Here is a 14,543-nt window from a genome sequence, read left to right as displayed (position 1 = left end):
CTATACACAGCCCTCACCTATGACAGCTTCCACTCAACTATTTACAGCCCTCACCTATGACAGCTTCCACTCAACTATACACAGCCCTCACCTATGAGAACTCCCACTCAACTATACACAGCCCTGACCTCTGAAAACTCTCACTCAACTATACACAGCCCTGGCATATGAGAACTACCACTCAACTATACACAGCCCTCACCTATGAGAGCTTCCACTTAACTAGTCACAGCCCTCACCTATCAGAACTTCCACTCAACTATACACAGCCCTCACTTATGAGAACTCTCACTCAACTATACACAGCCCTCACCTATAAGAACTTCCACTCAACTATACACAGCCCTCACCTATGAGAATTCCCACTCAACTATACAAAGCCCTCACCTATGAGAGCTTCCACTCAACTATACACAGCCCTGACCCCTGAAAACTCTCACCCAACTATACACAGACCTCGCTTATGAGAACTACCACTCAACTATACACAGCCTTGACCTATGAGAACTCCCACTCAACAATACACAGCCCTCACATATGAGAACTACCACTCAACTATACACCGCCCTGACCTCTGAAAACTCTCACTCAACTATACACAGCCCTCGCTTATGAGAACTACCACTCAACTATACACAGTCTTGACCTATGAGAACTCCCACTCAACTATACACAGCCCTCACATATGAGAATTACCACTCAATTATACACAGCCCTGACCTCTGAAAACTCTCACTCAACTATACACAGCCCTCGCATATGAGAACTACCACTCAACTATACACAGCCCTCACCTATGAGAGCTTCCACTCAACTGATCCCAGCCCTCACCTATGAGAACATTCACTCATCTGTACACAGCCCTCACCTCTGAGAACTCTCACTCAACTATACACAGCCCTGACCTCTGAAAACTCTCACTCAACTATACACAGCTCTCACCTATGAGAGCTTCCACTCAACTATACACAGCCCTCACCTCTGAGAGCTTCCACTCAACTATAAAAAGCCTTCACCAATGAGAACTCCCTCTCAACTATACACAGCCCTCACCTCTGAGAACTTTCACTCCACTATACACAGCCCTCACCTATGAGAACTTCCACTCAACTATACACAGCCCTCACCTCTGAGAACTCTCACTCCATTATACACAGCCCTCACCTATGAGAACTTCCACTCAACTATACACAGCCCTAATCTCTGAAAACTCTCACTCAACTATACACAGCCCTCACCTATGACAGCTTCCACTCAACTATACACAGCCCTCACCTATGACAGCTTCCACTCGACTAGTCACAGCCGTCACCTATGAGAACATCCACTCATCTGTACACAGCCCTCACCTCTGAGAACTCCCACTCAACTATACACAGCCCTGACCTCTGAAAACTCTCACTGAACTATACACAGCTTTCACCTATGAGAGCTTCCACTCATCTATGCACAGCCCTCACCTCTGAGAGCTTCCACTCAACTATACACAGCCCTCACCTATGAGAACTCTCACTCCCTTATACGCAGCCCTCACCTATGAGAACTTCCATTCAACTATACACAGCCCTCACCTCTGAGAACTCTCACTCCACTATACACAGCCCTCACCTATGGGAACTACCACTCAACTATACACAGCCTTGACCTATGAGAACTCCCACTCAACTATACACAGCCCTCACATATGAGAACTACCACTCAACTATACACAGCCCTGACCTCTGAAAACTCTCACTCAACTATACACAGCCCTCGCATATGAGAACTACCACTCAACTATACACAGCCCTCACCTATGAGAGCTTCCACTCAACTGATCCCAGCCCTCACCTATGAGAACATTCACTCATCTGTACACAGCCCTCACCTCTGAGAACTCTCACTCAACTATACACAGCCCTGACCTCTGAAAACTCTCACTCAACTATACACAGCCCTCGCGTATGAGAACTACCACTCAACTATACACAGCCCTCACCTATGAGAGCTTCCACTCAACTATACACAGCCCTCACCTATGAGAACTCCCACTCAACTATACACAGTCCTCACCTATGAGAGCTTCCACTCAACTATACACAGCCCTCACCTATGAGAACTCCCTCTCAACTATACACAGCACTCACCTATGAGAATTCCCTCTCAACTATACACAGCCCTCACCTATGAGAACTTCCACTCAACTATACACAGCCCTCACCTCTGAGAACTCTCACTCCACTATACACAGCCCTCACCTATGAGAATTCCCTCTCAACTATACACAGCCCTCAGCTCTGAGAACTTTCACTCCACTATACACAGCCCTCACCTATGAGAACTTCCACTCAACTATACACAGCCCTCACCTCTGAGAACTCTCACTCCACTATACACAGCCCTCACCTATGAGAACTTCCACTCAACTATACACAGCCCTAATCTCTGAAAACTCTCACTCAACTATACACAGCCCTCACCTATGACAGCTTCCACTCAACTATACACAGCCCTCACCTATGACAGCTTCCACTCAACTATACACAGCCCTCACCTATGAGAACTCCCACTCAACTATACACAGCCCTGACCTCTGAAAACTCTCACTCAACTATACACAGCCCTGGCATATGAGAACTACCACTCAACTATACACAGCCCTCACCTATGAGAGCTTCCACTTAACTAGTCACAGCCCTCACCTATCAGAACCTCCACTCAACTGTACACAGCCCTCACCTCTGAGAACTTCCACTCAACTATACACAGCCCTGATCTCTGAAATCTCTCACTCAACTATACACAGCTCTCACCTATGAGAGCTTCCACTCAACTATACACAGCCCTCACCTCTGAGAGCCTCCACTAAACTACACACAGCCCTCACCTCTGAGAACTCTCACTCCACTATACACAGCGCTCACCTATGAGAACTACCACTCAACTATACACAGCCGTCACCTATGAGAACTTATACTCAACTATACATAGCTTTCACCTATGAGAACTACCACTCAATTAGTCACAGCCTTCACCTATGAGAGCTTCCACTCAACTATACACAGCCCTCACCTCTGAGAACTCTCACTCCACTATACACAGCCCTCACCTATGAGAACTACCACTCAACTATACACAGCCCTGACCTATGAGAACTCCCACTCAACTATACACAGCCCTCACATTTGAGAACTACCACTCAACTATATACAGCCCTGACTTCTGAAAACTCTCACTCAACTATACACAGCCCTCGCGTATGAGAACTACCACTCAACTATACATAGCCCTCACCTATGAGAGCTTCCACTCAACTATACACAGCCCTCACCTATGAGAACTCTCACTCAACTATACACAGTCCTCACCTATGAGAGCTTCCACTCAACTATACACAGCCCTCACCTATGAGAACTCCCTCTCAACTATACACAGCACTCACCTATGAGAGCTTCCACTCAACTATACACAGCCCTCACCTATGAGAACTTCCACTCAACTATACACAGCCCTCACCTATGAGAACTCTCACTCAACTATACACAGCCCTCACCTATGAGAACTTCCACTCATCTATACACAGCCCTCACCTATGAGAATTCCCACTCAACTATACAAAGCCCTCACCTATGAGAACTTCCACTCAACTATACACCGTCTTCACCTATGAGAGCTTCCACTCAACTATACACAGCCCTCACCTATGAGAACTCCCTCTCAACTATACACAGCCCTCACCTATGAGAACTTCCACTCATCTATACACAGCCCTCACCTATGAGAATTCCCACTCAACTATACAAAGCTTTCACCTATGAGAACTTCCACTCAACTATACACAGCCCTCACCTATGAGAATTCCCAATCAACTATACACAGCCCTCACCCATGAGAGCTTCCACTCAACTATACACAGCCCTCACCTATGAGAACTCTCACTCAACTATACACAGCCCTCACCTATGAGAACTTCCACTCATCTATACACAGCCCTCACCTATGAGAATTCCCACTCAACTATACAAAGCCCTCACCTATGAGAACTTCCACTCAACTATACACAGCCCTCACCTATGAGAATTCCCACTCAACTATACACAGCCTTCACCTATGAGAGCTTCCACTAAACTATACACAGCCCTGACCTCTGAAAACTCTCACTCAACTATACACAGCCCTCGCTTATGAGAACTACCACTCAACTATACACAGTCTTGACCTATGAGAACTCCCACTCAACTATACACAGCCCTCACATATGAGAATTACCACTCAATTATACACAGCCCTGACCTCTGAAAACTCTCACTCAACTATACACAGCCCTCGCATATGAGAACTACCACTCAACTATACACAGCCCTCACCTATGAGAGCTTCCACTCAACTGATCCCAGCCCTCACCTATAAGAACATTCACTCATCTGTACACAGCCCTCACCTCTGAGACCTCTCACTCAACTATACACAGCCCTGACCTCTGAAAACTCTCACTCAACTATACACAGCTCTCACCTATGACAGCTTCCACTCGACTAGTCACAGCCGTCACCTATGAGAACATCTACTCATCTGTACACAGCCCTCACCTCTGAGAACTCCCACTCAACTATACACAGCCCTGACCTCTGAAAACTCTCACTGAACTATACACAGCTTTCACCTATGAGAGCTTCCACTCATCTATGCACAGCCCTCACGTATGAGAGCTTCCACTCAACTATACACAGCCCTCACCTATGAGAACTCTCACTCCCTTATACGCAGCCCTCACCTATGAGAACTTCCATTCAACTATACACAGCCCTCACCTCTGAGAACTCTCACTCCACTATACACAGCCCTCACCTATGGGAACTACCACTCAACTATACACAGCCTTGACCTATGAGAACTCCCACTCAACTATACACAGCCCTCACATATGAGAACTACCACTCAACTATACACAGCCCTGACCTCTGAAAACTCTCACTCAACTATACACAGCCCTCGCATATGAGAACTACCACTCAACTATACACAGCCCTCACCTATGAGAGCTTCCACTCAACTGATCCCAGCCCTCACCTATGAGAACATTCACTCATCTGTACACAGCCCTCACCTCTGAGAACTCTCACTCAACTATACACAGCCCTGACCTCTGAAAACTCTCACTCAACTATACACAGCCCTGGCATATGAGAACTACCACTCAACTATACACAGCCCTCACCTATGAGAGCTTCCACTCAACTAGTCACAGCCCTCACCTATCAGAACCTCCACTCAACTGTACACAGCCCTCACCTCTGAGAACTTCCACTCAACTATACACAGCCCTGATCTCTGAAATCTCTCACTCAACTATACACAGCTCTCACCTATGAGAGCTTCCACTCAACTATACACAGCCCTCACCTCTGAGAGCCTCCACTCAACTATAAAAAGCCTTCACCAATGAGAACTCCCTCTCAACTATACACAGCCCTCACCTCTGAGAACTTTCACTCCACTATACACAGCCCTCACCTATGAGAACTTCCACTCAACTATACACAGCCCTCACCTCTGAGATCTCTCACTCCATTATACACAGCCCTCACCTATGAGAACTTCCACTCAACTATACACAGCCCTAATCTCTGAAAACTCTCACTCAACTATACACAGCCCTCACCTATGACAGCTTCCACTCAACTATACACAGCCCTCACCTATGACAGCTTCCACTCGACTAGTCACAGCCGTCACCTATGAGAACATCCACTCATCTGTACACAGCCCTCACCTCTGAGAACTCCCACTCAACTATACACAGCCCTGACCTTTGAAAACTCTCACTGAACTATACACAGCTTTCACCTATGAGAGCTTCCACTCATCTATGCACAGCCCTCACCTCTGAGAGCTTCCACTCAACTATACACAGCCCTCACCTATGAGAACTCTCACTCCCTTATACGCAGCCCTCACCTATGAGAACTTCCACTCAACTATACACAGCCCTCACCTCTGAGAACTCTCACTCCATTATACACAGCCCTCACCTATGAGAACTTCCACTCAACTATACACAGCCCTCACCTCTGAGAACTCTCACTCTACTATACACAGCCCTCAACTATGAGAACTTCCACTCAACTATACACAGCCCTCATCTCTGAAAACTCTCACTCAACTATACACAGCCCTCACCTATGAGAGCTTCTACTCAACTATACACAGCGCTCACCTATGAGAACTGCCACTCAACTATACACAGCCCTCACCTATGAGAGCTTCCACTCAACTAGTCACAGCCCTCACCTATGAGAACTTCCACTCAACTGTACACAGCCCTCACCTCTGAGAACTCCCACTCAACTATACACAGCCCTGACGTCTGAAAACTCTCACTCAACTATACACAGCTCTCACCTATGAAAGCTTCCACTAAACTATACACAGCCCTCACCTCTGAGAGCTTCCACTCAACTATACACAGCCCTCACCTATGAGAACTCTCACTCCACTATACACAGCCATCACCTATGAGAACTTCCACTCAACTATACACAGCCCTCACCTCTGAGAACTCTCACTCCACTATACACAGCCCTCACCTATGAGAACTTCCACTCAACTATACACAGCCCTCACCTCTGAGAACTCTCACTCCACTATACACAGCCCTCACCTATGAGAACTTCCACTCAACTATACACAGCCCTCATCTCTGAAAACTCTCACTCAACTATACACAGCCCTCACCTATGAGAGCTTCCACTCAACTATACACAGCCCTCACCTATGAGAACTACCACTCAACTATACACAGCCCTCACCTATGAGAGCTTCCACTCAACTATACACAGCGCTCACCTATGAGAACTACCACTCAATTATACACAGCCCTCACCTATGAGAACTTCCACTCAACTATACACAGTCCTCACCTATGAGAACTTCCACTCAACTATACACAGCCCTCATCTCTGAAAACTCTCACTCAACTATACACAGCCCTCACCTATGAGAGTTTCCACTCAACTATACACAGCGCTCACCTATGAGAACTACCACTCAATTATACACAGCCCTCACCTATGAGAACTTCCACTCAACTATACACAGTCCTCACCTATGAGAACTCCCTCTCAACTATACACATCACTCACCTATGAGAGCTTCCACTCAACTATACACAGCCCTCGCATATGAGAACTACCACTCAACTATTCACAGCCCTCACCTATGAGAACTTCCACTCAACTATACACAGCACTCACCTATGAGAGCTTCCACTCAACTATACACAGCCCTCGCATATGAGAACTACCACTCAACTATACACAGCCCTCACCTATGAGAACTTCCACTCAACTATACACAGCCCTCACCTATGAGAACTCCCACTCAACTATACACAGCCCTGACCTCTGAAAACTCTCACTCAACTATACACAGCCCTCGCATATGAGAACTACCACTCAACTATTCACAGCCCTCACCTATGAGAACTTCCACTCAACTATACACAGCCCTCGCATATGAGAACTACCACTCAACTACACACAGCCCTCACCTATGAGAACTCCTACTCGATTATGCGCCGCAGCTCTACAAAGTCTCAATGAAATAAATTTAGGCTGAGAGAAATATTTTGTTTTTGTATGAGAGAATCTATCGGGTGAAGATGACAGTTTTTGAATCCAGTAAACCTCTTTTCAACTCAGAGGTTGAAAATCATAATTTGGTCAAATGATGTGTTACACAAGGGATTATATTAAAGAATAACTAAGTCTTTGGATACAAATTTTTTCTTCGTTAAAGGGTTTGTGGAGAACAATGAATGCAAACATGCAAGATCAAGCTATGGCTATTTAAATGTTTTATAAATTTTAAAAGAGAATCTTTTTGCTTCAACATCGCAACATTAAAATAATAATGACTTTGCTAAATGTAATAATGAATAATTATGCTTGGCTTACTTTTAGGCATTCGTAGTTGTCTTATCACTCCATATCCCATAATTCTAGAAGTTTTGTCATAAAGAAATCCTCGAAGATTCACCGGAGGCTGGTCATTGTACCACGGAGAGGCCTTCAAGCCAGGAATGAGGGTCTTTCTTGCCCAGGACCAGAAGTGGGAGACATTTGCAATCTGAAAGCATGATGGAAAATGGTGTAATATCAACAAGGCAAATGTGAAATTGCATTGCATGCATTAGTCACTTTGAAACATAATAAACACTCGCTGGCTGATCCCTATTAAGGCTAGCCATATTATCAATCATCATTGTTGATTTAGCAGATAGACTAATTTATGGTCGGCTGCTATTCCTCTTACCCCTAGTGGCCTTTTCAAAAGAATTGGACCCCATGTCTACAAGTTCATGGTTTGTGGATGCGGTAGAGTCGGTTATCAGTTTTTCACATACTCTATATTATTATTTCGCTTGTTAGTGCATCTTATATTATGACAGGTGTCAACAAGTGTGCAAAAGTTTCACACATTTCATCGCAATGTCACTTACATTGCTGATAACACGATTAAACTGATAACACATACCTGCTGCTGTGAAATTGTCTGATGACTTTAACGTTGTCATAAAAATAAGCTGATCGTAAATCAAAGGACAGTAACTGTCATAGTAACTGTCATAGACTGAAGTTGATTCTAGTTAGATAATCTTATCTTTATTTTATTCTTTAGTAGCTGTGATTTAGGTCTGAAAGTTACACAATCTTGACAACATCAAATATTTCCAGATGCCTACACAACGAGAATGTGAAGGATTATACTGTGTTACAATTGAGGAATAGCCATTTACAAAATATAAAACAAACCTTTATGAGCACATTGAGTAATGATAGAAATAGTATGAAATAGTTTGCACTAATTGTTAGATGCGACACACCTTGGAGAAGTCTTGAGAAAACTTGTCTCCTTGTTTAACAAACAAACCTTCCATATGCTGTTTAAAGTGATAGCTGTTGGGATGGTGAGTACTGGTCGCTGTTATCACCAGCACTGATACAAAAACGCAGTATATGGCTATCTGAAAGACAGCAAGGGAACAAAGGCCTTTACTAAAGCTCAAATAATAGGTTTGCACTTTTGGTAACTGATCGAAAGATATATAGCTAAAAATATGTTCATGTTTAGAAAGGTAACCCAATAGTCTGTGCTGAATTGACATGGCAGAGTTAAAATTATCAAAATAATCTTTACAGATCCACCTTGTATTAAAATAATAAATATCTATATTGTTTGAACAGGAAAAATCAAACTTGTCTGCATGGTTATAGGCTATATAATATATGATAAAATTATCTACTGGGTTGTCTAGTATATTTGACGCCTCTGACGTACTGTATAGTAAGAAGTAGCCTGTCTTGACAAGCTGTTAGTTTTGCGTAGTTGTCCCCCCGTCGAGCGCCGAGCAACAACAGCTTGTCACAAGACGTACTGCACCTGATGCATCAGCTGCACTTATAGGGAGTTGTTCTCTTCCGTCTATGCGGCTTGGCCGCGATGCTATGTCGGTCGCTCCATTGGTAATCATAACGGATTTCACGCAAAAATTTATGTAGAAAAACTAAGATAAGAACGTTTAACTGGCGACCCCTCTCTGCAGTAAACTTTATTAGAATTTGAGAACTTAGGCAACAACAGCGACTAAACATTTCGTTATTTGTACGCTCAGTCAGTTTTATTTCTATTTTTGTATCAGTCAGTTTTATTTGTTCTTATTGATTTTATTTTCAGTTTATTTTATTCTTAAGTTCTACTAAAGTTTATCACAGAAACTGGTTTTTGGTTAAACGTAATCTTGTTTTTTTCTACATAAATTTTTGTGTGAAATCCGTTATGATTACCAATGGAGCGACCGACATAGCATCGCGGCCAAGCCGCATAGACGGAAGAGAACAACTCCCTATAAGTGCAGCTGATGCATCAGGTGCAGTACGTCTTGTGACAAGCTGTTGTTGCTCGGCGCTCGACGGGGGGACAACTACGCAAAACTAACAGCTTGTCAAGACAGGCTGAGTAAGAAGTCAATGAAGTAGATTTCTCGCAAGTTCAACATCATCCCTGTCATTCACAGTACTACACAAAATAGTAATTCTTAGTAAATTCTCTTTAGGATCTTCTTCTTAAATAGATCCATAACACAGATTAACACTACAAAAATTTGCTTTCATCTTTCACATAAGAAATCGAAGTTGCAAATGCTTTAAACAAACATATAAGACACCTTACTTCTCTTATAACAGCATACATCTTAACTTCCTTGAGACGTCCTTTCTTGATTATACCCAAAAGTTTCTGATTGAGAGGCAGCATGCATGCTGGAACAGCATGGTAGGCTACAGATGGGAGAAAGACACATCAGTTTATTAAATTTATTCAAAGCTTACCTCTTCTTTACCTGCTGTCTTTAAAATCTCGACCTACTGTCTATCTGCACCCTTTACCTGCAATCTACACCTGCTGTCTCTTCAATCTCTACCTGCTGTCTCTCCAATCTCTACTTACTGTCTATCTACTTTCTACCTGCTGTTTCACTCTCTACCTGCAGTCTCTCAACTCTCTACCTGCTTTTTCTTCACTTTTTACCTGTTGTCTACCAACAATCTACCAGTTGTTTCCCGCTGTCTACTCATCCTGCATTAGGTACCTCTTGCAGTCTGACCGCAACTTACTTGTTGCCTCTTTATAGTTTTTGCACACCTTACTGCAGCCTACTCATAATTGCCAACGGCAAGGCAAAACGTTTCTTGGTTGCATTGTTTAAAGGTTTACTTGCAACAAAATTCACATTACAGTTATTTGGTATCAAAAGATTCACCATGTCTTACTCTGATGTGTTGCAGGTGGAAAACATGTGAAGAAAGTGATTACAAGCTTTTAAAAGCTAAAAAAAACAGTTAATCGCATTTAAATCAGTTAGTATGGATTCTCTTCATTTCAGTGACATACTCAAACATTGTGGTTATTGTTTTGACAAGTGATGTTTTCTCGTGAATTGAAAGGCCATTAAAAGGCTCAATATAAATCGCTCTGTAACGCTAGCTTATAACAAACACTTCATGTTCTACCGGAAAAGCCCGTATCAAACACAGACGCTTGCTACTTTATAGTTTTGTTTCAGCTTGGTCTAATGATCTAGTCGTAATCTGATCATGTGACCCATACTTCTGGTCATATGCGCAAACACTTTCTGCAGCCTTTTTTGACTATCACAGGTGACCAACAAGCTCCTCATGTTTATCAGAGGATGATATGCACTCCTTCAAGCTAAGGTAAAAAAATTAAAGAAAAATTACTGAAGGTTTTGAGATATCATTGCTCAAAGTGACAGCATTACAATGATGATAAAAAAGATGTGCAAGGAAAATAAACATGGTTTTATTGAATGAGGTTGCATGAAAGTGTAAACGGAAGCCATCGTGTTCAACAACGTTTTATTGAAAGGGATTCCAATCTTCGGAATTTTCACGATGGTTTCGATTAACTGTTCGTTTTTGAGCTTTTAAGAGCTTGTAATCACATTTCTGCATATCTTGAACCTACAACACGGCAGAGTAAGACATGGTGAATCTTTTGATACCAAATAACTGTAATGTGAATTTTGTTGCAAGTAAACCTTTATTCTACATCTACTATATAAACGGCAATCGTTGTCTGTCTGTGTAATTGTGTTTCCAGCGTGTTTTGCCTTATAGAGTACCGTACTATTCTGGGGTTTTTTCTTTCACCGCTAGGGCACATTAACGGGAATCTTCGGTTAGTGCGCCTCTATACATGGCCTATTCATCGTTTTTACACAAAAATCACGTGATCTCTGGTTAGCGCACCTCTTTTCAGCGCCCAACGGCACTGTTCCGTTTTAAACAGCAAAGTTGTTACTCTGTTAAAAAGGTGCCTATACAGCTCGACAAATGTACTACTCATTAAATAAAATAAATTAATGAGTAGTAATTTACATGCAATTAATATTTACTGCCAACGTGTACCGTAACGTGTAAACGTTTGTTTCTTGCGGTCACTGGAAAAAATGCAGTTTTCACCTACTAAATTTCCACATCAAAAAGGTAAGTACTTCTTATTCAATATTTTATTGTCTATGAATTGCCACACTTCCAATACATAACCCTTTCACTTGCGTTCATGTACAAATTTAGCTATCGGCCTACTGCCAGCCATTTTGCCAATATTGCTTCATATGTATACAATATTTTTTCAATTTCAAACTCCATCTAGAACATTTGTTTTGGTTATATATTTCATTTTGCCAACATGTTAACAAGCACTGCTATGCAAAAATTTCATTGTCTCCATACTTTGTGCATTGATAAAGCGATGTGAAGCTACAAAGCAAAATGATCTTCTACAATGTTCCTTATTCTTACAAAACCATTACTTTCATTGCCATCAGAGTCAGTGCTGATATTGCTATTTTAATTATCTGTGTAATCAAAAAAATCTGAATCGGCTATATGTCATCAACATAAGTAGTTATTTGTTTTCTAACTCTGATGCCTTTGATGAACTTACACAAAAATGTTCGTTTTCAAGTTGGAAATCCCCAAACAAAGATTAAAATATTAAACTTTGGGCTAATTTTATAGAGAAATTTTAGGACAACACCACCACTACCATAAAAGTCCTTAAGATCGTTAGTTATATTATCAACAAATAATAAAATTCAGCTACTAGCAATTGCTGGTAAAGTTGCAAAAATGTGTCTACGGCGGTCGACCATAGAAAACGTATAAATGAGTCTACTTCAGTGAAAGGGTTGAAAACGTTGGATTTGCGACTGTTTGTTTTAGTAAACATGTTAATTTCCTTCCGCAGCTGAGTTACTTTTTCTTTTTTTCCAGCTACGAGTACTACAGAACTGCAGCTACTACAGAACATGCAAGGGTACTGCTATTGCGTTTTACCTACTAAATTTCTACATCAAAACGGTTGGTACTTCTTATTCAATGTTCTATAGTCTATGAACTGCCACACCCCACTACTTAAAACGTTGGATTTGCAACTGTTTGTGATAATAAGCATGTTCATTTCCTTTTGCAGCTGACTTACTTTTACTTATTTCCAGCTTTGAGTACTACAGAACTACAGCTACTACAGAACTTGCACGGGCACTCCGAGCGTTACGATAGGCGACGGTGAGAAAAAAGCAAGGAGCGTATATTTCAAAAATCACACCATCTCAATCGCCTTTAGAAACGCTTGAAGTAGTGCCATGCCTCCCAAAAAGACTACTGCCCAAACGCAAGAACAGAGTGATTCTTGTAGAGAAAGAGACCGAATTCGCAAAGCAGCAGCTAGACAAGCAAAAATTGCGGAGCAAACGCAGCTACGCCTACAACAAAACAGAACTGCTACTCTGCAGCTGCTAAAAGTGCAGAAACTGCAGAGCAAGCACAGCTACGCCTACATCAAAACAGAATAGCTACTGCATCTGCTAGAAGTGCAGAATCTGCAGAGCAAACACAGCTACGACTACAACAAAACAGAATAGCAGCTGCTAGAAGAGCAGAAACTGCTGAACAAACACAGGTACATTGAGAGCAAGCCAGAATAGATGCTGCAGCTGCTAGAAGTGCAGGGACTGCTGAACCGACCCAGCAGCGAGTCAAACGACTCAGAGCAGCTGCTACATCGGCCAGACGTGCAGAAACCTTCGAGCAAGTGCAGCGGCGACAAGAACATGATGCACTAGCTACAACAGCTGCTCGGCGAGCTGAATTTTCAGAGCAGATGAAACGGCAACAACAGCAAGATGCACTAACTACATCAGCTGCTACCAAGTGCCGTCTATGAGCAGAAAACTTCGCACTTGACTACAGTCATGCAACACAGTATAGGGCCGAATTTTTCTATAAAATGAATGTCCAAAAAATGCTCCAAATGCAATGCCTTACGTTGAAAAGGCGATAGGCCATATATGTAGTTTATATAGTAGATTTTATTGGTAATAAATTTTATCAACACAACCACATACCTGCTGCATAATTTGTATATACCATGTCAAAACACAGGCTATAGACAAAGAACTGGTGAATCATGATTAGTGTTTTAAGCATGTAGAGGTCTCAATTCAATAAATGCTGGCGATAGCTTAGCAGTGCAATAGCAAAATATTTTCTATAATTTCTTAAAACATGTAAAATTAAAATATGTAAAACTTTTTAATACTGCCAGTTTGAAGAACTTCAGTTTGCCTAGCAATGTCAATTTCATTATCAGTTCTGTGTACAGAATTAGGACAATAGCGATTTGAGTGGTTCGAGACTGATGCATTGTTTAGACTAGCTGTAAAACACATTGCATATTTCCATTTGGTCTCTTCAAATGTATTGACAATTATGACTGCATATGTGTATGCACTCTGATCAGCACGAAAATTTCAGTAGATTGCATATTTGGAGATGTTTTACAGTATGAAAGACAACTCTCAATAAAACTATTGCTTTTTTGTAAATCTGTTCCCGAACACCGGTAATGCAGCTAGTGTATATATATAAATCACAATGTTTGTGTGTCTCTCATCTGTTTGGATACCTGTCTGTCTGTCT

General features: G+C 42.2%; 1 protein-coding gene across 1 annotated transcript in view; it reads right to left on the bottom strand.

Annotated features, from left to right (window-relative positions):
• Positions 1-14,543, bottom strand: part of LOC137387207 (uncharacterized) — a 258,969-nt gene that overhangs the window by 88,944 nt on the left and 155,482 nt on the right. The window contains exons 23-25 of the mRNA XM_068073548.1: positions 10,210-10,316; positions 8,864-9,004; positions 7,935-8,106 (exon numbers count right to left, since the gene is read on the bottom strand). Of these exons, the coding sequence (XP_067929649.1) occupies positions 7,935-8,106; positions 8,864-9,004; positions 10,210-10,316 (420 nt within the window). The remainder of the gene's footprint in view (positions 1-7,934; positions 8,107-8,863; positions 9,005-10,209; positions 10,317-14,543) is intronic.

This window comes from Watersipora subatra, chromosome 1 (genome assembly GCF_963576615.1).
Source record: "Watersipora subatra chromosome 1, tzWatSuba1.1, whole genome shotgun sequence".
In the NCBI taxonomy this organism is placed as follows: Eukaryota; Metazoa; Bryozoa; class Gymnolaemata; order Cheilostomatida; family Watersiporidae; genus Watersipora; species Watersipora subatra.
The sequence above is the reverse complement of the archived record's forward strand: the minus strand, read 5'-3'. Positions and strand labels throughout refer to the sequence as shown.